This window comes from Hipposideros armiger, unplaced genomic scaffold (genome assembly GCF_001890085.2).
Source record: "Hipposideros armiger isolate ML-2016 unplaced genomic scaffold, ASM189008v1 scaffold_5, whole genome shotgun sequence".
Taxonomy (NCBI): Eukaryota; Metazoa; Chordata; class Mammalia; order Chiroptera; family Hipposideridae; genus Hipposideros; species Hipposideros armiger.
The window spans coordinates 1,346,222-1,372,286 of NW_017731355.1; the positions used below are offsets into that span (position 1 = coordinate 1,346,222).

Genomic DNA, 26,065 nt, shown 5'->3' on the forward strand with positions numbered 1-26,065 from the left:
CCCATGACTAACATAACCCCAGATATAATAATTGCTCCAATAAAGTGGTGAACCTATTGGCAAAGTAATAGCTAATTTGTAAATATCTCAAAAGGGAAAAAAAGGCCATTGGTATAGACTCCAGGCTTAAGCACTGGAAATTCCACTGACAACCTCAAGTTACTTTGGTAGATGTACCCAACACAGCACACTTGTGCTGATGTACTGCATTATGACTTTACCTAGTAATTCCCTGTTCTATTAAGGGAGCATAAAATGAAAGGTAGCAGAAATGTATAGTGTAGCAAGCACAGTGATTGAGAGGAGGTAAATCCCAGAGAAGGTCAATCAGATTTGTGCTACGTGATCATCTGATACTTCACTACTTAAATTGCTAAGACAGGCATGTCAATTTGGGGGAGCACTGTGCTATATGGGGACCTGTCACTCAGCACATGGAAGAAGTCCCTCCTACCCAGGGTTCTTCAAGCCTTAATAATTTCTCTCCCATTTTATCAGAACTAAGAGACCTATACTCTGAAAAGGCAAATATGCAGGAGTTCATCTCACAGTTTTTCATTGTGCCTCCTATCACTCACCTGAAAAAGGTGTAATGCAGCCTAGTGGCTCTACACAGGTGTTTACACTCTCGCTGCACCACTTACCTAGAGCAAGTCTCTTACCCTCTCGGGGCCTCAGTTGCCTTATAACGAGGAGATAATAAGAGAATGTATCTAGTATTTCAAAGGTATTCTGAGGATTGAATGAGTTCGTGCACGTGAATGAAGCACTCAACAGGATATCTAAATAACCCCTATCGAGTAACCTACTGTTATTACACATATCCCACCCCCGACCCACTCCATTTATCACTTCTCTGCTCCTTCTAGAGTAGATGCTGCAGAACTCTAAGATAGAAGGAACAAGTGGGGACTCGTAGTGGGGGGTCATTTGTCCTCTTCAACGTGCACAGTATACATTTGATTTTCCACCACCACCAGAGTATTGTTTGGGACTCTGTCAATCTGGTCTCCTTATCCAAATGTTGAAAGTTTTAGTCCATAGATGGGGAAAGCGTACACATGACATACTACTGCTGTGCAGTGGTCAGTGTTAACTAGAGGCCATGGGAGGTTAAGATACTTAATACAGGCCCCTCTATTTTTACTTGAGGTCTAAAACCTACGTAATTAAGTGGAGACTCTTAACAAAAAGATTTTTAAAAACACCCTGCTTATGCCAGCCTCAAAAGGACCCCAAGAGACAGGAGACATGGGGGAGAGAATGTCCTCTGTAAATGTCACTAGAAAAGGGTTTGAGAGAGGCCATCTAAATGTGAATATCTTAGAACTTGCTACCCTAAAAATAGTGGAAAGAGGAAAACGATTTGTGAGGAAATGTACTAGAAAAAGGAACTGAGGGAGAATGAGTATGCATCCTAATATTGTGACAGGAAGAGAAATGAGCCCTTAGCAGGCCTGAGAAGGTCATCCTCTCAAAGTGGAAACTGAAAAGCTGTCATGTCAAGTAAGATACTTGGTTAAGCAATTTGAGTCTGGCCTCTACCACTCAGCTAGGAGTTCAAGGCAATCGCTGGAATTCAAAAAAAAAAAAAAATCTTGTGTCCTAGATTATCTCTAAGACTCCTTTAGCTTTAGGGAGCTAGCAATCTGGGTCTGGTGAAAACAGAAGGTCACACAGGCAGGCCATGGGAGGAACTTCTAGAAGTCACAAACAAAAAGTCACCCAAGCAAAGATCAGCAGGGTCAGTATTATCATCAGAGCAGACCTGCAAGTGACCAGCCGCCTATCTCATTCACGAGCAAGCCTTTTGATGACAGGCTCAACTGCTGCCTGGAGCTGCACCTGCAGCTGTTTGATTGCCCCACCACTGGTTCTGCAGGCCTGAAAAAACAAAACAGGTCTGGTCACACGGCAGCCATCTAGCCCTCTCCACCAGCTCTTTTTCTCTCAAGCAAGTTACTTACAAACATTAAGCACTTCACTTAACAAATCAACAAAAAAGAAAAAAAAAACTAAGTTTGTCATGAAAACCCCAGCTTGCAACATGTTATACCAGTCAGTCACACAACAGCTTGTTTTCATAGGAGCACCAGACACACAATGAGCCTTTCAGCCTGCCTCCGTTTGCATCACAGGACACTTCCGTATTGATGTGGCTAGGAAAAGCCAGGCCCCCCCCTCACCCGACTCTTTCCCCACTTCCCACAGGCTCTGTGGAGCTGGGTCTCTCACACGGATTTCTCTTTCTTTTCACAGATCTAGTGTCATGAAGCTGCAATCCTGACAGTGAATGTGGATGACATCAGAATTCTCAGAGCTGGGGGAACTTCCAGAGATCACCCCATTCATCAACAGCCTGAACTAAGGCTACACCTCTTCTTTCCCAAGCCCAAAAAACAAGCCGTGTTGTTCAAATGACAAGCTTCACAGTGTTCCATCATCTCAGGATGATGAGAGGAGAGTACTAGAAGTAGGAAGTCACTGTCGAAAAAAGCCACCATTACAAAATGCAGTCCCAGTGCAGCATGAAGGTGACAAGGTTCTAGGGGTAGAAGGCTCACACGTAAGCACCGACTGTCAGGATCCTGGACTCAGGAGAAAGCCAAGCAGTCAGGCTGTGCTTCCACACACACGGGGACATGGAAAGCCCCTGTTCTAAGTAATCCAGATCAGCTTCCTGGTGCCAAATATAATTCCACCCATCTCAGCCTAACACAGTTATGGACAAAACTCGTTTTAAACGTTTTCACACTCATATATATTTTTACCACCAGTTTTTATACTTTCACAGGGTGTCATATGTTGTTACACAATGACTATTACTCAAAATATTGACTGATTACAAAGAAAGAGGCCAGGTCTTAACTCCTGCACATTAAAGACACATTCTATGTTTAAGATAGAAAAGTCTCAAGAAATCTGTCATTCTGCCCTGCGTGGTCTAGTCATGTTTTATCACAGCTCCAAAATAAGTGAAAGTCTCACCAATAAAACTTAAGGCCCTCTATTCCTGATCGATTCTACAGCTTTCATAGTTTAACAAGGGAAATCAACTGGTCTGAACACATAAGTCTTCTCCATCCAATTTAGTGTCTTATTTTTCAATGAGCTGGTCGCTATTTCTCTAAAGGGCCATTCTTTTGGAAGATCTCTCACTTGGGTTATCAATTGAGATTCATTCATTTCTTACTTGGAGTTACATTAAATCTTTCTCCAGACAGTACACTAGCCTCCACGCCATTCCTCTGAGTAATCAATCCAAATAACTAGAACACTTTTGCAACTATTCCACCCAAGTGGTAACATGAAGTGGTAAATGCCACCCAAGTGGTAACATGAAGTCCTCCTAACAGTTGACTGGGCACCCTGCAAACACTCAGAAAAAAGTAAAGGAAAGAACTCTGTGTGAGAAAAATCAGTGAAACACGTTTTTCCTTTGGAACAGTATCTGTTCATCCTTGGAGAACCTCAGAGGGATAAACTTGCCTTAGCCGGAGGTAAACTTCCCTGGCTGTCTTCACAGGGATGCTACACAGTTCTCATATCTTACGAGCAACTCCTACACGGATGGCAGTGTGTAATATTAGCTGGTAGAGACAAACATTAAATGGCCTTTCTGGAAGCTTGTCTTCAACAGGTCATTTCAGACATCTAATTATCAGTTCTCATGTGGTAATCAGTAAGCCTGGTTTTAAGGCTCCACAGTGGACCAGAACATACTGGAAAATTTGCAGTGAGAGATGGAAAGATCCGTTGTATGTTCAACGAGGGCTAAAACACCTCCGCCCTGTGGGTTCTGCCCTATAGCCACAACAATGACAGGCGAAGGGCAGTTCCTGTGGAAACACTTACGGTGTGATTCTTCTGGTAGAAATGGGCCTCAGGAAAAAAAAAAATGACTTCACACCACTGCAGCCCTACGGAACAAGGGTCTGGGGCTGATCACTCAGATGCCAAACCAAGCTAATCATTAACTTCATATCTATGGAGATGATTTATTAAAGGTTAAAGCCTACGGATTCTGACATATTCTGGTATTTTGAGATCTTCGAGCAGCTGCTCATTGACAAACTTATCATCAAGGGCATCTCTCCAAGGTTTTTCTGCAGTTAGGAAAGGACAGACCACACTATTCTACATTTATGTGAGATAGGTTGATCATATTATATGCTAATAAATGAGTTAGCTCCACCTTCACCATCCTTCTGCTTGAATTTAATTACTAGGTTAGCTTTAAAAGGGCACGCCTTTCAACTGCAAATGAGTCTGGCACTTGTGTTCAGAACAGAGCTGAGCATCTATGCTACACTCTGCCCCTCCCATGAGATAGCCCAGTTACACCACACAGGCAGGCCACCAGGCTTGGGACCTCACAGGACCAGCCCCACATAAGCCCCGAATACCATACTGACTTTCATCACCTCTGGGGTAAAGAGAAGAGCCTTTTCTCACCTCTTACTTCAAGGCATCCAAGCTAACCATTTATTCAGCACCTAGCCACTTACTGGAAATAAACAGAGACCAAGACAATCTCCCTCCCTCGTGAAGCAAGTTCCTGCCAATGGTGTGAACCAGGTGCAGTTTGCTTTTAAAAGGCACTTAAGGGTTGTTCATCCTGTGTATAATGACTCACATGGGTAAAATTCCATGGAAAAAATATGAATCCTCAGGGGGGAACAGGGAAAGGCATTTGTGCCACTTTAAACATGATTAATACTGACTTTCCCTAAAACCTGAGCTTGAATATCACCTCCTCCAGAAAGTCCTCCCCGAATTCCCCAGGCTCACAATCCCCTACCATCCTGAGCACATTTCTATTCTGAACTCAATTACCCTAGAGTGAAACAGTGGGCCTGTTCCATCTCCCCCACTACAGGGTGAGCTCCTTGAGGTTTGCACCCCTGGCACCTAACATGGTTTCTGGTGCCAGCAGGTGCTCAGTAAATGCCGTGAGCTGACACATGGGCGTGTGTGTGGGTATGTGCATGTGTGTGCTCAGGCCTATTTGCAGTTACACAGAGAGTGACATATTCTTGCTATATAACTTCCTGCACCCCTCCTATCTTTTCTAATGTTAATAACAAGTCCTTTTACAAATTTACAAGTACTTTTACAAGTACAAATTACAAAGGAATACCTGCTCTCCTCCTCCCATATATACTGAAAATGAAGTCAATTAGGCAGGAGAAGAAGCAAGAAGACCTGATTTGCTCATTGGTACCTAGATCATGAACTAAGATACAAGGAGAGGTGGGAGATGAAATAGGGGAGGTAGGCAAGGACCAGACTACTGGGAATCCTCCCAAGGAGCCTGACTTCTAAATAGGTGATGGGAAGCCTTTAAGAGATTTCTAGCAGGAGAAAGGTTAAGGATGAGTTTTAGACAGCTCATCCAGGTGGCTCTGTAGAGGATGGATGGAGAGAGTAAGGCCAGTTCCAAGGCTACTGTGATAACCCATCTGTATGATAAGGGCCTGAACAACTGTGGTGCTGATGGAAAAGAAAAACTGACTCAAGAATTTACCAAGCCAATTCAGCAAGACTTGGCAATTGACTTAAATGTGGAAAGAGGTGCAAGGAGAGAGAGAAAATCCCCCAGTGATGCCTAGGTGACTCAATGATGGTGAGACCAGTTCTGACTGGGAAAACAGGCAGAAGGGGCAGCTGGGGTAAAGATGGCGTATCTAATGGTGGACAATGTTGACCTGGAGATGTCTGAAGGATGTCCAAGTCGGACTGTCCACAAGCATATTAGACACGAGACTTTGGATATGTTCTTGGACATCCCAAAGCCAAAGTTTCCTCACGAAGGAAATTCAAGTACTGTGGTACCCGCTCATCCCTCAGGGGCTGTTGTGAGGACTAAAGGAGATGGAGTATGAAGCCCTTTGCATTGCTCCTGCCTCAGTCCAGAAGCAGGAATCAGGCGCGGGAACAAAGATGGGAGACAGAACTTTGGAAGTCTTGGCATATACACAATGTAGTTGAGACTATGAAAGCAGATGAGCTATCTGGACTGAGAAAGACAACAATCTAAGGACAAAAGCCCAGGAAATACCAATATTTAAGGAGATTGAAGGATGATGAAAGAAGCACAAACAGAAGCAAACAAACAAACAAAAATGATCCCAGAAGGTGCTAGAGAAACAGACAAGCAGGGGAGCGAACCGTCTCAAGGAGAACGTAGCAGCCCACAAGACAAGTAAGTGACATGATTACATGATCGTTCCTGGGTTTTGCAAGAGTGGTACTGACACAGTGATTGAGGCAGAAGCCAGCTTGCATTGGGAAGAAGAAAGAAAGAGCGGGGGGTGGGGGGGACAGAAGCAGACAGCTCTTGGGGAGAAGGAAAGGGGAGGCACTAAGCCTCATCTCAAAAGCAAGGCCAAGAAAGGGCTGGGTGGTTTGTTCTGTGGAGTCGGGGACGCAGAGGGTTAAGGACATCTGGGTCTGTTTCTAAAGAGAAGGTGTCAAGAGGAAGGGAGAGTATGAAGGTATGAGAAAGGGAGCACCTGACCTAGAGAGGACACAGAGGGGACCCAAGAAGAGGGCTGGGCCTGAACAGGAAGTGCCACAGGTGGGAGCAGGAAGTTCACCCCTGTTAGCTTTCGTGTTCTTGGAGACTAGTGATCTTGCCTACAGAGAATAATTTGAGGGCTAGGAAACAAACAAGTTCTCCCTAATTATAACTCTGACTCTAACCTGAGTTGTTCTAAATCATGGCCCAGGCAGAACACAAGTAAGGAAGCTAGGGTCCTGACAAGAGTAAAGGAGGAGGGGAAGAGGAGAGTGGTGAGACTTCATTATTTTTTCTTCCAATTCTCTCAGTTGGTTTCTTCCTTTAACGTAAGTAAGCATCACTGAAACAGAACTGTCACTAGGTAATTTGACTTCGAAATATTAATGGAAATATTAATGGAAAGACTTGTTTAATGGTTTAATGTCTTGACAGAAACAATTTTTCAGAACCATTATTTTTCCTGTTTTTAAACAAAATTCTACATACACAAGTTTAATGGGACCAAATTACAATAGGAGTTGACAATGAGATTAGAAAATTTAGTTCAGAGAGAAAAATGCACACTGGAGTCCTAAGGAAGCAACTTCAGTAATCACTTAGTTTTTTGCCAGAACAGAATATTTTAAGAAAAATAAGCTTAGGGCCGACCGAGTGGCACGCTGGTTAAGAGCTGGCTTGGGACGCCAGAGGGCCCTGGTTCGGATCCCACCTATGAGGGCCAGTGACACTGCCCTCCACAGCTAAGATGCTGAACAACAGCTCAACCTGGAGCTGGGCAGCTGTGAGTCGCCAGCGACTGCGTAGGCTGCAGCCCCTGTGGCAGTGGGTTGCCATGGGCTACCGTGTGTAGCCAGCAGCCAGCGTGAGCGGCCAGCAGCTGCAGTGAGTGGCCGTCCAGAAGCCAGCGACTGATCTGCCTCGCCCAGGAAGAGCGCAATGATGGTGCCAACTTGGGCCAGTGAAGCAACGTCCTCCACAACTAGACTAAAAAACAAAAGGACAGCAACTTGTCTGTTCCCCTTCCCCCAATTCCCCAATAAAAAAAAAATCTTTAAAAAAAAGAAAAGAAAAATAAGCTTAAATGACAACTATCACTTCCAGGTCACAGTTAAGCCATGACTGAGTTTATTCCCCTAGGTGGTACCCTGTTTTCACCAAGGGCAGGCTGTCTATCAATATATTCCTGACCTCCCTATGCCAGAAGATGGTTTAAGTCTCTCAGTTTTTCCAATTTTGAAAACCACCTCTTATCACCTAAACAAAAGTTAACATTTTATTTGGGGACCCTGGGATTCAGCTAGTCCTTTCACACACCATTCACACTTATTTAAATAGTCAAGGGAATAAAAATCACTTGTGTATTCATTCTCTCTAAACTATTTCTGAGTCTGCTCTTAAACACACACACACACACACACACAGTATTAATGTCTATATCTGAAATATAATTTTTTTTTCTTGCCTTTTTATTAGTTACTAGGAGACTCACACTGAGGGCTGGTGGCAAAAGAGTAGAGCTTATTTCTCCCCCTACTGAATAGAAGATATACATTTTTTAAAGAGAAAATCTTTTAGCAAAAGCAGATGGCAGTGTTTGACTCCTGAATCAGGCTCAAGACATGAGAACAATGAGGAATTTCTTCATTCTACAAATGTTTCCTGAATCCCTACCACATGCAGGGCACCCTGCCAGGGGCTGGGGGAGGCTGAGGGTCCCTGGTGCTCACACAGACAGTGGTACCACTGGGCTGAAAGTAACGGGTCTGACTGAAGTGAGGGCAGGTACCCAGGAACACATTCTTATTCACCCCCAGATATTTGCAACCACAGTGCCCCAGCAGATCAATACAACCACAACCCAGGTACAGGATGTGCATGACAAGAAGGCCAGGAGGCCTAGCAGGAAGACTCAAAGAAGATATATTCTCTGTATAGCCAAAGAGCAAGCAAGGCTTCTGAACAACCAAAACCAAGGCTGGGCTAACCAGCAGTGCAAATACTGTTGGGCCTTACCATGGAGCAAACGAAACCTGTGTTCTGAAAAATTAAATATGTACACTTCATAAAACCCCTAACTTAACAACCGTGAAAGATCTAGGACCCAAAACAAGTACAGTCAACAGATAAAATTAGACATAATCACCTTCAAGGGAAATCAAAGTAGGGGGGGAAACTTCTTATTTTCCTGCAAACCAAATCAAAATTGTTGGTACTCTTAATTTTATCCATAAATCTGCAAGTTCAAATGATGCACTTTTAAAACTGTAGTTTTTCTCCTTGAAAGCATGACAATAATTCACATTCAATGATTAGATATTCAAATTTAAATCAAGGAAACATCTTTTAATGCCATTGAAAGAGGCTATTTACCATCATTTTCCTTAACTGTGTCAACAAAAGTGCTCACTTCAGCTTTTGCAACTAAACGATAAAGGATTTCTTTGAAGTCCTTTGCAACTACATATTGGATTGTAACTTTACTTCTTTCTGGTTGGTTATTCACACTAACTCAGAACCTTCTATCTGTCCAATAGCATATGAGCAAACCAACAGAATCAACTTCAAGGTTTTCCATAAAAGAACTTTGGCCAACACTGTAGCTATGGTAATTCCAGCTTTGTTTCCACATATTCCTAGCAAGATCTTTCAGAGTGGACATATGTGTAGAATTTACCCCAAATCCCTATGATTCCAGGATAAGGAAACCATCTCCTCTTCCACCAGTAACCATCCTATTGATTTACATTCCAGAATCTTAAATAAAAAGTAAATACAGTAAGAAGGGTGAACTCAAAAATCCCTTCTAAAATTTCCTAAAATTCAAAAAACTCTAAAATTATATGTAAATCAATGTCTTACTGTTTTCAGAGTTAATTTCAGGAAAGGCTTGGCCCATGCCTTCCTATTTAAGCACCGGGATCGAGTAGTAGCGGTGTTAGTAACACTGATGGTAATTTTTCTGCAGTGGTATATGTCACACATTGTGCTAGATGGTTTACATAATTTCTCTCTGTAGTCTCACATAACCCCGTGAGGCAGGGACTACATTATGATGAGAAAGCTGGGGCTTGCAAAATTAAACGACCTCTGCTAATAAGAGGCAGAACTAATAGTTGAACCCCAATCTGGCTGACGACCAACCATCACATTATGATGCACAGGTAATTATGGAGGTTGTCCAATAAATATTCCTCAAAGCCTGTATTTGTGTACTCTGACTCTGTAATTGTAGATTCTGCATCCTAATTTATGTGGCTTAGGCAAATGCTAATGTGTCTTTTGACATAAAACACAGACCAAATGGATATTGAAAGGGAGGTCAGAAATATCCTGGAGATGCCAAAATAAGCATTTTCCGAAATTGTTCAAAATAGACAAAATTATCCAGAGTTAATTCACAAAATTATAGTCCATAAAGTAAATGAGCTTTCATTAGTAAGCAAGAATCAACAGTCTCTAGTTATTCATCATTTTTGAGGTTTCAGTTTCTTTATGATTATTGGTGCCATGTTTATTAATTCTCATCTATAAATTTATAGTTTTGTAAAAAAAACACCAAAAACACTTTGGGGCCCTATCAATTATATCACTGTAGTGTAATTATCCTATCCCTATAAGTACTAACACTTTCCATTAATACTTATGAATCTATAGAAAATATATCATTTGAAAATTCAAAAATTTGGAATAAACTTCAGAGTCTTTGTTTCCTTTCCCCCATTCTCTCTTTAGAAAATATGGTGCTAAAGGAGATAAGAGAGGAAACAGAGGCTTCTATGCCATTTGAAGGGCACCAACATGATTATACCCTACCCTATCCCCAGGAAAATTTTACATCACCACCCCCGTTGTTTAAGATGCAAATATCTGAATGTCTTTCTTTGGCCAATATGATTATTTTGAGAAGGCCCTTGTCAAAGTATTAATTTCCTTGAAAGATTCAAAGTAACCAAAGCTACCATTTTTTGAGGGCCTATTTTGTACTAGGCATATTTAATGTGTTCAATCTAAACTTCATACCAATACTATAAGGTAGCTAACATAAGCATCATTTTCCAAAGGAGAAAATAGTCAGATTTAGGGACTAACTCATTGTATCAGAGGTGGGATAATGCATTGAACTTGCTAACTCCAAGTCTACCCTCTTGCCAATCAATACTTCTGTTTGTTCCTCCACATGTCAAGGTTGCTCCCACCATCGGGCCTTTGCCTTAGCTCTGCCAGGGATGCTCTTTCTCTAATATTCACATGGTTGGTGGCTTCTTGTCACTCGGGTCACAGCTAAAATGTCACCCTCTCCGTGAGTCCTTCATTGTCCACTCTAGGTAAAACAGTCACCTCTCACACTCTATCACATCACCCAGTTTTAATTCTCCACTTAGCACCTAACCACCACTTGGTATTTTCGTAATCATCTGTTTGCTTGCTTATTACCTGCCTCTCCATTCTAGGGTGGAAGCTCTGTGAGAGCCAAGATTCTGGGTGTTACGTTCTCTACCCTATCTGTAGCACCCAGAATGGAGGTGGACACACAGCAGGTGTTCAATGAAGATCTACAAATAACTGAACGACTTCCCTGCTGCCTCCACCACACACTGAGGTGGCATCGGGAAAGAATCTTGCACGGAAGTCCACAGGGGAACAAACAGATTCCAGCTTCTACCTACCTCCGGGGCTGCATTCTGGATGACCTCCATTCAGCTCAACTTCTACTATCATCAGGTGGTTTCCCAAGGCGTTGGTAAATGAGCTGGAACTCAAGAGACCCGAAAATCTTGTTGGGTCAGAGGGACCCAAGCCATAGGAGACCAGAGGACCAGACAAGCATCACTGATGGCATCATTTTGTCTTAGACTGACACAGTGGTTCACCATAAGCCCAGTGCAGCTCAAAGAGACAGTAGATGTTTTCAGTAATACAGATAAAGCCTATCTCTTTTTACAGGGGAAAAATTTATATTAACAAAAGATACTAAGCCAAGGTCACTCAAACTGTCCCAGTTTTTTGGTGGTTTATTTTTTTTTTAATTTTTCATCTACTGCAAACCTCAAAAAAAACCCTTCAAAAATAGAGGCTTTTGAAAATACCTAAATAACACAACCAAATAGGTCCTAAAATGGGTCATTATCAGGTATATTTCACCAGGAGCCAGAAGTAAGTGAGAATACAGTTTTTAAGCACATCGTTTTTTGAAAATGTATAGCTCCTCTTGTCTATGAGTTGTCTCCTATAATTAGTTGAAGTGAAAAGGTCTCCAAATACAGGGGGAAATATTAGAACCACGCCCTAGGAATTAGAAATTAATAAAAGCCTTATTTTGACACCTTTCAATGGGGGTTTCTTAATCTGAGGTCATGTTCACAGTCAGGCTTCAGGGACCACTGACCTGTTGACATTGTCAATATGTACATTTTTTCTAGAAATAGAGTCCATAGCTTTCATCATCACTAAAAGGTCCAGGGCTCAAAAACATTTTCAGAAGCACTGCTTCTACTAAGAATCTGTTCTCAAATCTTCTATTCTATGAGGGAATAACAGTAATATATAATAAAGCACTTAAGAAGTCCACAGCTCACAAATTAATAAATGCACTCTATTTAGGAAATTGTGCTAACATACAGAGGATGCCAAAAACATGTATAAACATTTTAAGAAAAACTGTATTAAAATTGTAATAATATATACCGATAACAAAAGATGAATACAAGTTACACTTGACTTCTGCAATTACAGGCGGTGCTCAAAGTGGTTACCATCCGCATAATTTTAACACAGTTTTTTCCTTTCTTGAAATGTGTATATATATTTTTGGCACCCTCTATATTTACAACTTTTGTGTTCTCTTCCAAAAATAATTTCAGAGCCTAGAACAAATCTGAGCATCAGTAGAACAGTCTCTAGGAGATATTTCAGAAGAGAGTATAATTTTCATTATCCAATGGAACCATCACTAGAACCACATACTGGAAGGGGCCACAGGACTTAGGCTGCCCAGCCCTCTGACATCACAGATAAGAACAGCAAAGCCCAGTGTGTGGAGAGAGGCATGTCATCATATTTAAATGCTATGAGAAGGATGTAAAAACAGTGCTGTGCAAGTACAGGGATAAATATGACTTATAAATGAAAATGCAGCTTTGTGGTTTTGGTTTAAGAACTTGGAGAACAGGGTCTGGGTCTAGAACATGCTCACACTGGCCCCATATGACTTACTTTATTAAAGTAATTATGAGGGGATCATGGTGGCCATGGTTCCATCCTCTGGCAAATTTCTTAATTTTACTTATTTATTTATTTGTTTGTTTGTTTGTTTGTTTGTTTACTATAAGCACAAACTAAACATCTTTTTCTCCCTGTAAGGTCAAAGTTGTACACGGATAAAACTTATATGAAATCAAGGGGACTTTCTAGAAGGCAGCACATAATAAAAACATGGCTAGGGAGTCTTCTATTAAGTGGTCTTTCTACTGAAAAGTCATGTGTGCTTTGACAATCACTGCTATAACTTACTGGTGCCACAGAAATACACTAACATAATAATCTTTATAAATCTCTCTAAGCAATACCATGATTCTCAACAAAAATTTCCCATCTCATAAAATTCTTCCGCATAGCACTTAACCACTAGATAGCCAATATCCTTGGGCTTATTCCTCCACCTAATTAAAGTGTCTGTCCTACAACTGATTTATAGTATTTGTCATCACCGAGGTTGGATATATAAACTGCTAGCTACAGACACTTCGTGACTACAAAGTATTAATTACCGTGCTAGTGAGAATGGCTTCTAGCAAAAGCTCAAACAGTGGGATTTTTCAACATCTCTCTGACTCGAGGTAAAAGAGACATAACTTACAGCCATCCCATAGAACAAGGAGCCCATTTGTGTAAATCAAGAAATATAACTGCATGGCTTCAAATGAGGACCCGCTGTAATTCCTTAAGTCTGATTCTAAGCCAAGGAAATAACATCAACATCTCTATCAATGCTAAAAGCCATTTAGACATGAGCTAACTCCTCTCTAAGGGAGAGCAATTTAGATCTGGACCAACTTACTTCTTAGGAGTTACCAACTTTGATAAGATATAATTCGTTTTGACTACTTAAGCCAAACCAGTTATTCCAAAAGAGAAGAAATGATGGAATTACCTAACATACAGAGGCAGAGGCTGTAGAGATGGGAGATCCTTAGAGGCATTCTAATGCAACCCCCTTGTTACATGAGTATAAACCAGGGAACTGAGACCCTCATCCATAGAGGCTTGCCCAGGGTCACAGCTGATAGGTGGCAAAGCCACGCTTGAACACAGCTCTCCTTACTCCCGTTCTAGCACAGAACTTACATATCACTGGAAGTTGTACAATGAAATACAAAGAGAGATTTTTTTTTAAGTTAGTAGTTAATGCTAATTTGCAGTTTAAGTTAACTCCCCATATATTTACTAATAAACCAACTTCCTCTAAAATTTTAGGATGCATATATACACGTAAATTAATATCTCAATAAATATACATCTAATTTCATGTATTTATAAATTAGTAAATTATACATATCTAAATAAATCTAAGTAAGTTATCTACATATATGTGTAGGTAGTAAATGTGAGTGTATCTGTCTGTCACACATCATGTGAGCTAAGGCTTTGGTTCCCACATCCTGAAAACAAAGGCTTGAGCTATATAGTAGGTGTCAAAAACCTCCCAAGATCAAGTAGGTAATGAGTCAAGATGACTGGTTGGTAATAAGGAGTGGTGAGGTCTGTGGCAAACTGAAGCACCTCCTAAGAACTAAATACCTTCAGACTCAACGTTAAAAATCACCTCTGCATCCTCCACAACTAGACTGAAGAACAAAACGACAGCAACTTTGTTCCCCTCCCCCCAATTCCCCAATAAAAATCTTTAAAAAAAAAAAAGTCACCTCTGCAAATGAATACACCTGCAGGCTGTCCATGGGCCTAAGAACTATCAGGCTTTTTGTTGTTCTGAACTAGATGACCCTCCTGCTTCAACATCTATGATTCCTTTATGGTCTATACAAAACTGAGGGTATTTGATGGTTCCAATAGGGTGTTACTGTTTCCTGCCTTTGGGAATCAAATGTTCTTTCAGGCCATCAGTTTGCAGACATGGCAACTGAGCCCCCTCCCAAGCTTTCCAAAGATGTAAACATTTCTATGGGTCGGGAACATTTACCTTTCAAAAGAGCATGTGTGATGTCTCTCTGGAAAAGCATTATCAAGTCAAAAGTTACTTTCCTTTTTTTGAGGAATAATTTTTGACAGTCGTTTAACTAAAGCAGGCCTGTGGCTATCTATGCTGGTGACTTTTTAACAACTGTTTTTCCTCTAGGGAAATGTCTCTCATTTCCTCAAACCAGGTGCTCATCAGCATCTTAGTACTTACTTTTGTAATTTTCTGGTTATTGTTTCTTTCCCCCCAATTTATCCCCCCCTTGGAACTACAAGATCTATGAAAGAAAGAACCATGTCTGTCTTGTCCACTTGCCTCTCCAGGGTACAGCAGGGTGGCCTGTGCATAGAACATGCTCAGTGGCAGGTGAATGCTGGCCTATGTCTTGGCATTTCATACAGAAACATGTGATAGTCTGCTAGAGTAGCTACCCCAGGAGCTGAGGGGATGGTTCTTAGTCCATCACCCATACTATTACACCCTGAGCTCCCTCTGACCAATACCACACACTTCCATGAGAGCCCTATCCATTCATACGTCCATTCTTTCAGGATGACGGGGAGTGTGGGCCATCGAGATCTCAGGAGGCTGAGGGGACACAAAGGAGAACCAAGCCCAGACTTTACACGTCTGGGAAAGTTTTCTGGGTAAGTGATGTCTACAATGAGACCTGAAGCACAGGTAGGAATCCGCAAGAGGACCCTTGAGGAATCAAAAGATTCTCATGGTGCCTGGAGCCCAGAGTATGGGTTGGGATAAGGCTCAAGAGAAAATCAAGGGCCAGGATATGAAGAACATTCTGTACCATTTTAAGGAGTTGTGCTTTATCTGTAGCAGTGGGGAACCATTGAAGGGTTTTAAGTAAAGGACTGACTATCAGCTTGGCAATTGAGAAAGATCACTTTGGATACGGCAATGATGTAGAAAAGAGTGGACAGGCACTGAGTTTCCACACAGGCCTCATTTTTCTCATATTCTAATAAAGTAGAGCTAAGCAGTCAACACAAAAGGAGTCCTGAAATAGTCGATTGTTTCATCAACTAGAAAAGAGGCTACAGGAAACCCAAGGCATCTCTCTTATCCTAAGTAAACACTGCCCGTCTCATAAAAGTGTTTTGCACTTTTACTATCACAACTAGTCACCATTCTCAACACTTGCTAGATAACAAAACTCTACTAAGAGCTGCATAAGAGAAAACGATGTACTTTCTGCCCACCAACCTCATTAGCTCTCCCAGGCTGAAGTACAATCTTTCAATACTTATTTCTTGCTTCTTCTCCAAATTTAAGAGAATTAGCTCAGGAATTACTAATGAACAAAGTTACAACATATTAACAGGTCTAAAACTCATTGTCTTTGAAAATGAAACAAAAGCAGGGAATTTTCGATACACAGTGTTTTCAGTCCATTACCATATTCAAAGTGCATAAAAACCTGGCCCAGTCTTTCAAGCACATATTAGTATATCATTAATTGACTTAGAAGAGGGGCGCTGTAATAACTGGTCACCTCTTAATTATTTTCATTTATTTATATTAGGAAGATGAATAAACTATTTAAAGAAAGATGGTTCCAAAGTACTTACATTTTACTTGCCCAAAAATCATGTTTAAAAAAAAAATCATTCTTTTGACAAATATTTAATGCCTACTATATACTGGAACCAGTTCAAGGTACTGGAGTGAAAGAGTGAATAAGAACGGTGGGGTCCTGGGCCGACCGAGTGGCTCAGTTGGTTAAGAGCGCAAGCTCTGAGCAACAGGGTCGCTGGTTTGATTCCCACATGGGTCAGTGAGCTGCGCCCGAGCTGAGCTGCCCTGAGCTGCCTACCGGGGGCCGGATGTCTCAATGGTTAGAGCGTGCTCTCTCAACAACAAGGTTTCGGGTTGGACTCCCACATAAAATGGTGGCTACACCCACCCGCAACTAAGATTGAACACGGCACCTTGAGCTGAGAGGGTGCGAGCTGCTGAGGGGAGACCGGATGGCGACTGGACTTGAAGCTGAGCTAGCTGCACCCTCCACAACTAAGACTGAGGGACAACAACATGGCTGTTCCGTTTTCCCAATTCCCCAATAAAATCTTTTTTTTAAAAAAAAGAAGAAAGAAAACAAAATTAAAAAAAAAAAAAAGAAAGGTGGGGTCCCTACTTCCAAAGTATTTATACCCTGAAGAAGGAAGGTACAATAAGCAGGTAGATTAACAAAATAATCTCAGAGAGGAATGAGTGCAATGAAGGGTGACAAGGTAATAACAAGGTCAGGAAAATGCTCTCTGAGGGGGAAACATCTGAGCTACAACCTGTATGATCAGAAGCAGCCAGCCCCACTGCAGCAAAATTCCTACAATGAAACTGAAGACACAATAGATCTAATACAATTTATGTACATTACAAACCTCCCGAAAAAAAGTTTTTCCCCTAAACAGTAAGTTAATGAGTTCGTGTTAGACATGCCTCCCCAACTGACTCAGAAAAAAAAAAAATTGTGAGAATTAAAAAACTGCATTACAAAGTACAGAAGAAAATGAGCCACTAGATAATGAAACTGGGAGAAATGCGACGCTATAAATTCATGCCCCTAGATCGAGGAATCAAGGGAAAAGACAATCAGAGGTTGACCAGTGGTAACCTGGCTGCTTCGCCTGGCATGACTACCAAACAGGTGCCTTGCTGAGAAGCTGAGAGAAAGCAGCCCTCCAGTGCTGCAGGGAACAGAATGTCTCCGAGAGGGCTGAACCAGGAAAAGAGGCTGAGATCCCGCCAAGCAGGTCCTTCCTTCCTAAGGGGATGCCAAGGTCTTTCCATGACGCAGCCTCAGCTCCTCCTTGTCCCCATGTTATCCCCATGCCCTGCACTAAGAATTAGATGTGACCCCTATTTGGAAAGCCAGCGAATCGAGGGCAAGCATGTGAAAAATGGTAATAAGTTTTTAAATTAGATAACCCTTTGGTTTTTAGAAGTCCAAGACATTATGCAAAACAAGCAAGTTCTAGAAAAAAAAAAACAGAAAAAACGGACACTGATTATTTAGAAAATGAGACTGTGACCAAAAATCAGAAACTATCTCTAGTGAATTTGTTTTGGTTTTTTTATGCTTCTACTCTACAGCTTTATTAAGGTATAATTGTCGTACCATAACATGCACATACTTAAATGGGAACGATGTGATGAGATTGGACATATGTATATAACTGTGAAGTGATTTCCATCATCAAAATAATAAATATATTCATCTCCCTTAGAAGTTTCCTTATGCTTTCTTGGTAATCCATCCCACTCTCACCTCCACCCTCCCATTCCCAGGCAACCACTGATATGCTTCATATCACTACAAACTCGTTTTCAGTTTCTGGAATTTTGCATAAATACAGCGTGTGCTCCATTTTGCCTGGCTTTTTTTACTCACTATAATTATTTTGAGATTCATCATTATTGTTGCAAGTATTAATAGTTCATCACTTTTTATTACTTAGTATTGCATTGTATGGATATGCAATTCATTTAAACATTCACCTGTCTACTGATATTTGAGTTGTTTTCAGTTTGGGGGTTACTACAAATAAAGCTGCTAAGAACACTCATGCACCCAGGTCTTTGTAGAAATGCTTTCATTTCTCTTGGTAAATACGTAAGTGTAGCTAGGTCATATGGTAGGCATATATGTAACATTTTAAGAGACTGACAAACTGTTTTTCAACGTGACTGGATCATTTTATGTCCCACACTGTAGTGTATGAGAGTTCCACTTGCTCCACTCCGTCTTTTCATTTTAGGCTTCCCATTGAGTTTTGGTTTTAAATTGAATTTCCTTGATAAACTAATGATTTCGAATATCTTTTAATGTGCGATTTGTCATGATGGTCCTATCCAAATCTTTGGACCATTTTGAAACTGAGTTATTTTTCTCATTACTATGGAGTTGTAAGAGTTCTTTTTATATATTCGTGTTACAACTCCTTTGTCTGATTGACATGTTGCAAATATTTTCTCCCTGTCTGTGGCTTGTGTTTTCATTTTCTAAGTGTCTTTTGAAAAGCAATAGTTTTTAACTTTGATAAAGTCCAATTTATTGATTTCTTATAGATCACTTTATATATGATCTATTGAGAAGATCATATGACTCTCCTTTTTATTGTGTTAATATAAAGAATTACACTAACTGATTTTTTAAATGTTAAGTCAATCTTGTAGTCCTGGTTATAAACCCAATTTGGTCATGATGTATTATCCATTTGCTATATTGTTGGATTTGATTTGCTAAGATTTAAGAATTTTATACCTATGTTCACAAGAGACATTGGTCTGTAGTTTTCTTTCTTCCTTTCTTTCTTTTTTTTTTTTTTGTAATGTTTTAATCAGGTTTTGGTACAAGGGTGATACTGGCCTCACAGAATAAGTTGAGATGTGTTTCCTTCTATTTTTTGAAAGTAGTTTGTGTAGAGTTGGCAACATTTCTCCTTTAAATGTATGACAGAATTCACCAGTAAAGCCATCTGGAACCTTGAGTTTTCATTGTGGAAAGTATATAACTACAAATTCAATTACCTTAGTAGAAAAAGTTATTCAATTATTTGAGTGAGTTTTGGTAGTTTGTATCTTTTGTGGAATTTGTTCATTTCATCTAAATTGTGGACTTCACTGGCATAAAATTGTTCACAATACAATTTTTTAATATTCATATGATCGATAGTGATGTTCTCTCTCTCATCTCTAATATGGGTAATTGTGTCTTCTCTCTTTTTCTTGATCATTCTGGCTTGAGGTTTATCAAGTTTATAAACTTTTTTCCAAAGAACCAGCTTTTTGTTTCATTGCTTTTTTTTTTCTATTGTTTGTTTTCTACTTCAATGACTTCTGCTATCTTTACAATTTTCTTCTTTCTGCTTACTTTGGGTTCACTTTGCTCTTCTTTTCAAGTTTCAGGTGGAAACTTATGTCTTTGAGATCTTTTCTAATTTAACTGTTTAACACTATGAATTTTCATTTAAGAACTTCTTTAGCTATATTTCCATCTCCTTAGGTTTTGTGTAGATTAAATACAATGTGTACAGTCAAGAAAGAAAATATGATTGTCTAATCCATGTCAAGCACTGTTTGGAATTAAGAATATGCTGCATAAAATAATTTGAACCCATTCTCTCATCAAGCTTAGAAGATAATAATGACAAAACTGGTAAAATCAATGTAAATGATTATCTTCTTGATACTTAGAAAGTACATTGAGACAGAAAGCATAACAACTTTTTGTTTTAATCTAATGATAAAGATATCTTCTGTTTTTGTCTCCTCACATGATCTAGCAAAAACTAAGTTGCTAGGTTTTTTTTAAAGTTCAGCAATTTGTAATTCCAATTGCAATACAAATTTATTGCAGAGTAAATCCTATTATTACATTTGTAACTGTCAAAATAAACTACGCATTTTAACTTAATATACTAATGATGAATAAGTATTTCAGTAATTCTAAACTTCAGAAGCACCTTTAGATTTATAAAGGATCATTTTAAAATGCAAGTATTTCATTGCCAAATAGTTTCTTGTGATTATTTTTCTTAAAAACTAAAAAAAGAAAGTAAACACTCTACCCATTCTAGTTTATCCTCAAGGTTGGTTCAAAATATCCAGAACTTAAAAAAAAGAAAATAAAACAAATCTCTGCCCTCCTAATTGAATATAAACGCATGACAAATCACTGGTTTCAAGGTCATTTAAAAGCTGACCTATCCTACCTACCACTCATGTTTTCCAAAATACCACCAGTGGGTTATATTAAATATCTAAGTATAATTACTTCAGGCGATTACAGATACAGAAATTTAATTTACTTGTAAATCTCTGTTTATCCAGCAGGGCAATAAGCAGGTTGGCACACCTGCACCTTGTCAGGTAACCTGAATCTTCCTGCACTTGTGCTGCTTCTAGTTCTCAACTCTTGGTCTTCATTTAGGCCACAGGTTCTCAGCCTTGACTGCACATTTGAATCACCTGAGAAGGCTAAAAATACTGATGTGATGCTGGGGTCCCACAGCCAGAGATCTAGAGTCTTTAGAAGTGGGGAGTTTTAAAAGCTCCCCAGGTGATTCAAATGTGCAGACTAGGAGTAAGAAGGAGCAGCCTAGCCTCTGATGGACATTGGCCAGTCTGCACCACCATCCTTCAGAACCTAGTTCCTCTAGACTAGACCTTTACCCAACCTAACTTCAATCAGCCACTCAATAATTCCATTTGGATTCCTAGGCTCACCTCTATTTCCTATCTAGAAATTCACGGGATTAAATGTCAATCTCTCACTGTATTTTGGCCGTTCCTCTCCAGTGTGCTTCTAAATTCCATTAAAGTTAAGTCTGGCTAAAGGGAAATTAACTCAATATAATTTGATGATATGGTTAAACAATCATTATGGGTTCTGTGTTTTTTTCACTTCTATTTAAAAGAAAGGGATAGGTCCACAAGCCATCTGTAATTTCCCAGAATCTATAGTAAAATTATTAATTCCTCAAAGTATGAAATAAATATCTAAATGAGTCTTCATTATTATCCATCTAATTCCACCTCTTGTTAATTTCAAACAGGGTTTCAATACCGGTTCACATTCTTGGTTCAAAACTGACATTCCCCAGAACTTCTACCATCCAACTCCTGAGGGTCTTCAAACAGCTCACTCCGTTTTGCCAAACCAGACCGCTTCATTATAATTATCATTTCATCATGTAAAAGTGGGAAGGATAACACCTGCCCCACAAAGACAGCGTGAGGATTAAGAAGCAAAAGCGTTTTAGCACTGTAGAGAGTGCTCTAGAAATTTTAATTTATTTACAGCAGAAGTGTTGCCTCACGGGAAATAGGTGAAAAGCAGAGGCAAGTGGGAAGTTGCGGATAACTACCTGTCAATACACAGAAACGCCATGAGGTGTGGCGGGGTTCCACAAACTACTGAGGAGCTCTCAGACCAATAGCAGCAGAAACGCATACTGCAAGGTCTCACACTTCTCAACCTGAGACTGAACTAGTGATGTTCCTTGCAAACTATCAATACATGTAAACCTCATCTCCTTGGAAAGCTGCTAAACAATAAAACTTTGCCAACATGCAGACCCAGGTACTCCAATCCCGCCAGTGGAGGTTATGTGTCTCTGGGATGTAATGGATTTGCATGCCGAAACACGTGTGCATGTCTGAGCCGTTGAACCAACACGTATCCATAAACACTATGAATAATACTTGCGAGAATGTATGGCTTTCTCCTAAGAAACGCTGGAAGTACTGTACTTTACCCAAACCAAGTCACTTTCACATCATACTTTCCTTGCCTTTCTTGCGTGTTAACCGCGTGCCAAGACATGGGGAGCCTTACCAAAAGTCTGGGTGGATGGGGGGGGGAGGCTGTGATCGCCCCCGCCCTGAATTCCCGTTAGCCCAACAAGCTGCCATCCCAAAAGGGGACCGTATCCAGGCTGGCTTCCTGGCGACACACCTCTGCCCTCACACACCCACCGCGGTCGCGTCACCAGTGGCGTGGCCACTCGGGCAAGGACCGAAGTCTAGAGGGAATTGCCAACGCCAAGGAGCTCCGGAAGACGACGGGAAAGCGAGACCATGGCGAGTTTTGACAAATGCAGGGGAGAGAGATGGGTCAAGTGGACACAACCAGGAGGAGTTACAGCTACTCACCCAACCCTCGAAGGTGTCCGAGGCGCCTGCGGTGCGCAGCAACTCGTGGAATTGCAGGGTGCAGTTGGCCACGAAGTGGTCGTAGCCCAGGGGAGTGTCGTGGAAGACGGCCAGCTCTAGGTGGCCGCCGTCGGTGACATTGGCGCAGAACTCCTCATTGTACGTGGGTTTGTTGGTCTTTTGCTTGGTGCTGGTCTGGCCCACGCGTACCTGGTCCACGCTCACGGTCAGGTAGGGATCCAGCAGTTGGTGGCCCTTCTTGAAAAGCGAGTGGCGCAGGGACCAACGGGTGGGCTGCAGCCCCACAGCCTCGCCGATGCGGACCCTCAAGTAGCCATTGAACTTCATGGTGCTAGACGACATACCGGCGCCGCTGCCCGGTCCCCGGCGGGACGCGCTGGCTCGCAGCGGGGGAGTCTGGAGCCCCTGCTCAGGCCATCCCTCGCGGCAGCTCCTGGGAAAAGCAGCGCCCGATGCCCCCTCGCCGGGCCATTCTGTCTTCTCCGCGGGACCTTCCCCTCCCCTCCTTCCCTCCCTCCCTCCTTCGCGAGGTGGAAAGGAGGGGAGCCCCGCGCTGAGCTCGCAGCGCGCCGGGGGAGCCCCACCGTCCGTCTCGAGCGCGCCGTGCTTCCCAGGGGCTTGCCCAGGACTCGCCCCTTCCCCAGAGCCGGGAGGCTCCTCTCCCCGGAGAGCCGGAGCGACCCGTCCGGTTAGCTCCAGCCTCAAGCGTCCTTTGCTCCCGCCTCCTCCTGCCCCCGCCTCCGCAGGCTCACGCTCTCCCCCACTCGGTGAGCTTCAAACCAGGAAGCAGCTGCCGCCGCATCCCAGGCTGGAGCCTCGCGCCGCCAGGCTCCAACTTCACCGAAACCCCGCACGGGCTTCCGCGCCTTTCGAACCCCGGGGGCGTGGCGCACAGGCCCGCCGCCGGCGCCGTAGGTCAGTGGCCGGTGCACGCTGCGGGGGATCCCGGGGCTGTCCGCTCGCTCTGCTCTGCGCGCGGGGCTGGCGGTCCGCTGCGGGCTAGACGCTATCCCAGGTGCAGGCCAAAAAGGAAAGCGCTCTCGGCCTAGCTCGAGCGAACACCTGAGGCATGGGAGACAGGCCCCGGGAGGGCTGGACGAGGAGGAGGAGGAGGAACAGGGGCGCCCAAGCTGCGAGGAGTCGCTGGCGCCCTCCCTCCCAACCTAAACGGTGGGCTGGCGACAGTGCCTGGCCATCTGAGAGAGGCCCCGGCCGGACGGAGGAGGTGCCTGTTCCTAATCTTTACGGGGATGGCTCATCCCGGGTTCAACTCGGGCCCATCCTGTTTGTGCGCCTTTCCTGCAGAGAGTAATTACACGGGTTTTTTTTTTTTTAAATAGAGCAGTAGTAATGATGGAAATCCTGTCCGCCTCCTTCCTCCGAGAGGTGTGTCCTGTTGCACAAAGAGCAGGAAAGGTCGGTTCTGAAGGCAGATATGGCAGAGATGTAGTCTATTCCTTTGCGGGGCGGTTTCTGGTCCACCCAGCCCTGCGTGGCAAAGGCAGAAGACGTACACACACAACACGCGCGCACACACACACACTGTCCCTGACGCATGTGCGCCCAAGAAATCGCATCTTCAAGGAACACCCGAGTTGTTGCTATATTTGCGAATCTGAGTGAGCAGCCCTCCTTCCCGCTCCTGGCCACAGCAATTTTTGTCCGCTAGGAGAACATTTCAGTCTACTCCGTTCTATCTATTGCAAAGCTTGCTCTCTGAGGGCCAGCCACAACCAATTTATCTCCCATAAAGCCTAGGCCATTCTTAAGTTGCTTAATTACATTCTGTCTGGCTATTCAGGCTCCCTTGGGAGCAGATAGGTCTTTCTAGCCCCAACCAACCGCAACCCCAGTGCCCTGTTCAGAGCACTCAAACTGAGTAGGTTATCAACAGTTTCACCCTTGTGAATGGAGGCACACTATAGAATGAAAACAAGTAAAAACAATGGGCTGGTGGGGGAGGGCCTGTCTTAAAACACCAAAACTTCCTTAAGAGAACAGGGCAGGGATGCAGCACATCACCATAATGACACCTTAGCTTTAGGCAGGGCTTGTAAAACAAGCTCCCAAACACCCAGGAAGCTCTTGTCTGGCTCTTCTGCTCCAAGGGAAGAGGTCAAAGAGACCATTTGGGTCAATTCTGTCAACCTCTCCTCCAAAGTGTGGGACTGTAGCTTTAAGAACCACTGAAGGATTTGCTGCTGTTGGGCTTTGGCACTAAAAGAAGACAGTCCCCAAATGATGGGTAGTTAGCTACACAGCTACACTGGGGTTGGATATGAGGGACAGAGACCATCTTTGCCCTGTCAGCACCAGGCACAGATGGGCAGTGGTGACAGAGAGTTGAGGAGGACAGCTGTGGTGCCTGTCCTCCTAGGGCTTACAGTCCCACAGAGAAGAGAAACAATAGGTCACACAGGTAGATGGGGCAGTGAAACAAAAGCCTAAGGTGCGATGGGACAATGGATGCTGGAGGGAGTGGTCAGGAAAGGGCATCTGAAGAGGCAGGCAGAAGGATCCTTATTCAAGGTTCCTGAGAAAAGGGACAGTTTGACCTGTTTGGGGAACAGGGAGGACTCCATGTGGTTGGAGACAAGAAAGGTAAGGGGAGAGTGGTTGAAACGAGCCTGAAAATGTGGGTCAGGGTCCAAGCCTGACCAGACTGGGAAGTCATGGGAGAAAGTCTTTGGACATTATCTATGGGCAACTGAAAGTCTCTGAAAGCTGTTAAACAGGTCCAGGACAGGATGAGATTTGTGTTTTAAAATCTCTCTCTAGGGCTGTGTGAAGAATGGATTGGAAGGAGCAAGCATGGATGTGAGGAGACCAGTTAGGAGGCTGTTGCCCAAGGCCAGAGGAAAGAAGACAGTGACTGGGACTTGGGTGGTGATGATGGAGATGAAGTAGATGGGTGTGAGGAGTGTTTAAAAGGTAGAATTGACAAGTTCTGAGATGGATTGAATGAAGGGAATGAGGAAGAGGAAAATATCAAGGATGACGCCAGACTCCCGCTTGAGCAACTGTGTGGATTGGGGAACCATTAGTAATTAGGAAGCACTAGAGGAGGGGCAGATTTTTGAAGGGTTCAGTTCCAAATGTGTCAAGTTTGATATATCTTTAATACATTTAAGTGGAAATCTGAAGTGGGCAATAGGTTATGTGGTTGTGAAGCTCAGAGGTGTAGTCTGAGCTAAAGACATAAATTAAGGGGCCATCAGTATATAAACATCAATGAAAACTAGAGCCGTAGACGAGATCTCTGTTACAGGAAAAGATGAGGAAAGAAGGGGGACTAGGAGAGAGCGCTCCAGAAATTAACATTTATAGATGGAGCAGAAGCCAGGGAGGTGAGAGAAAAACCTGGAGGATGTGGTATCCAGGTAATGTAGAAACCAATCAAAAAGTTTTCAAACAAGAAGGAGTTGGTCAGCTAGGTCAAATGATGCTGAGAGATTAAGTAAACAAGGAGTAAATCAATCAGAAAAGCATTTGGAAACGTATTCGGAATTGCATATGGAGAAGTCCAAAGTTATAGTATGACTAAGAGACAGTAATAGTGATACGTGAAAAAAAAAGAAAAAAGCCTCTAGTCTACAAAAGGACCTATACTACAGATTCTAAAGCAGTCAATACAGATAAGCAAGCTGCTACAC

General features: G+C 42.5%; 1 protein-coding gene across 1 annotated transcript in view; it reads right to left on the bottom strand.

Annotated features, from left to right (window-relative positions):
- PRKCH (protein kinase C eta) overlaps positions 1 to 23,721 on the bottom strand; it is a 208,317-nt gene extending 184,596 nt beyond the window's left edge. Inside the window, exon 1 of the mRNA XM_019644458.1 lies at positions 22,392 to 23,721. Coding sequence (XP_019500003.1) covers positions 22,392 to 22,754 — 363 coding nt within the window. The 5' untranslated portion in view covers positions 22,755 to 23,721. The remainder of the gene's footprint in view (positions 1 to 22,391) is intronic.
- Between the last annotated feature and the right edge of the window lie 2,344 nt (positions 23,722 to 26,065).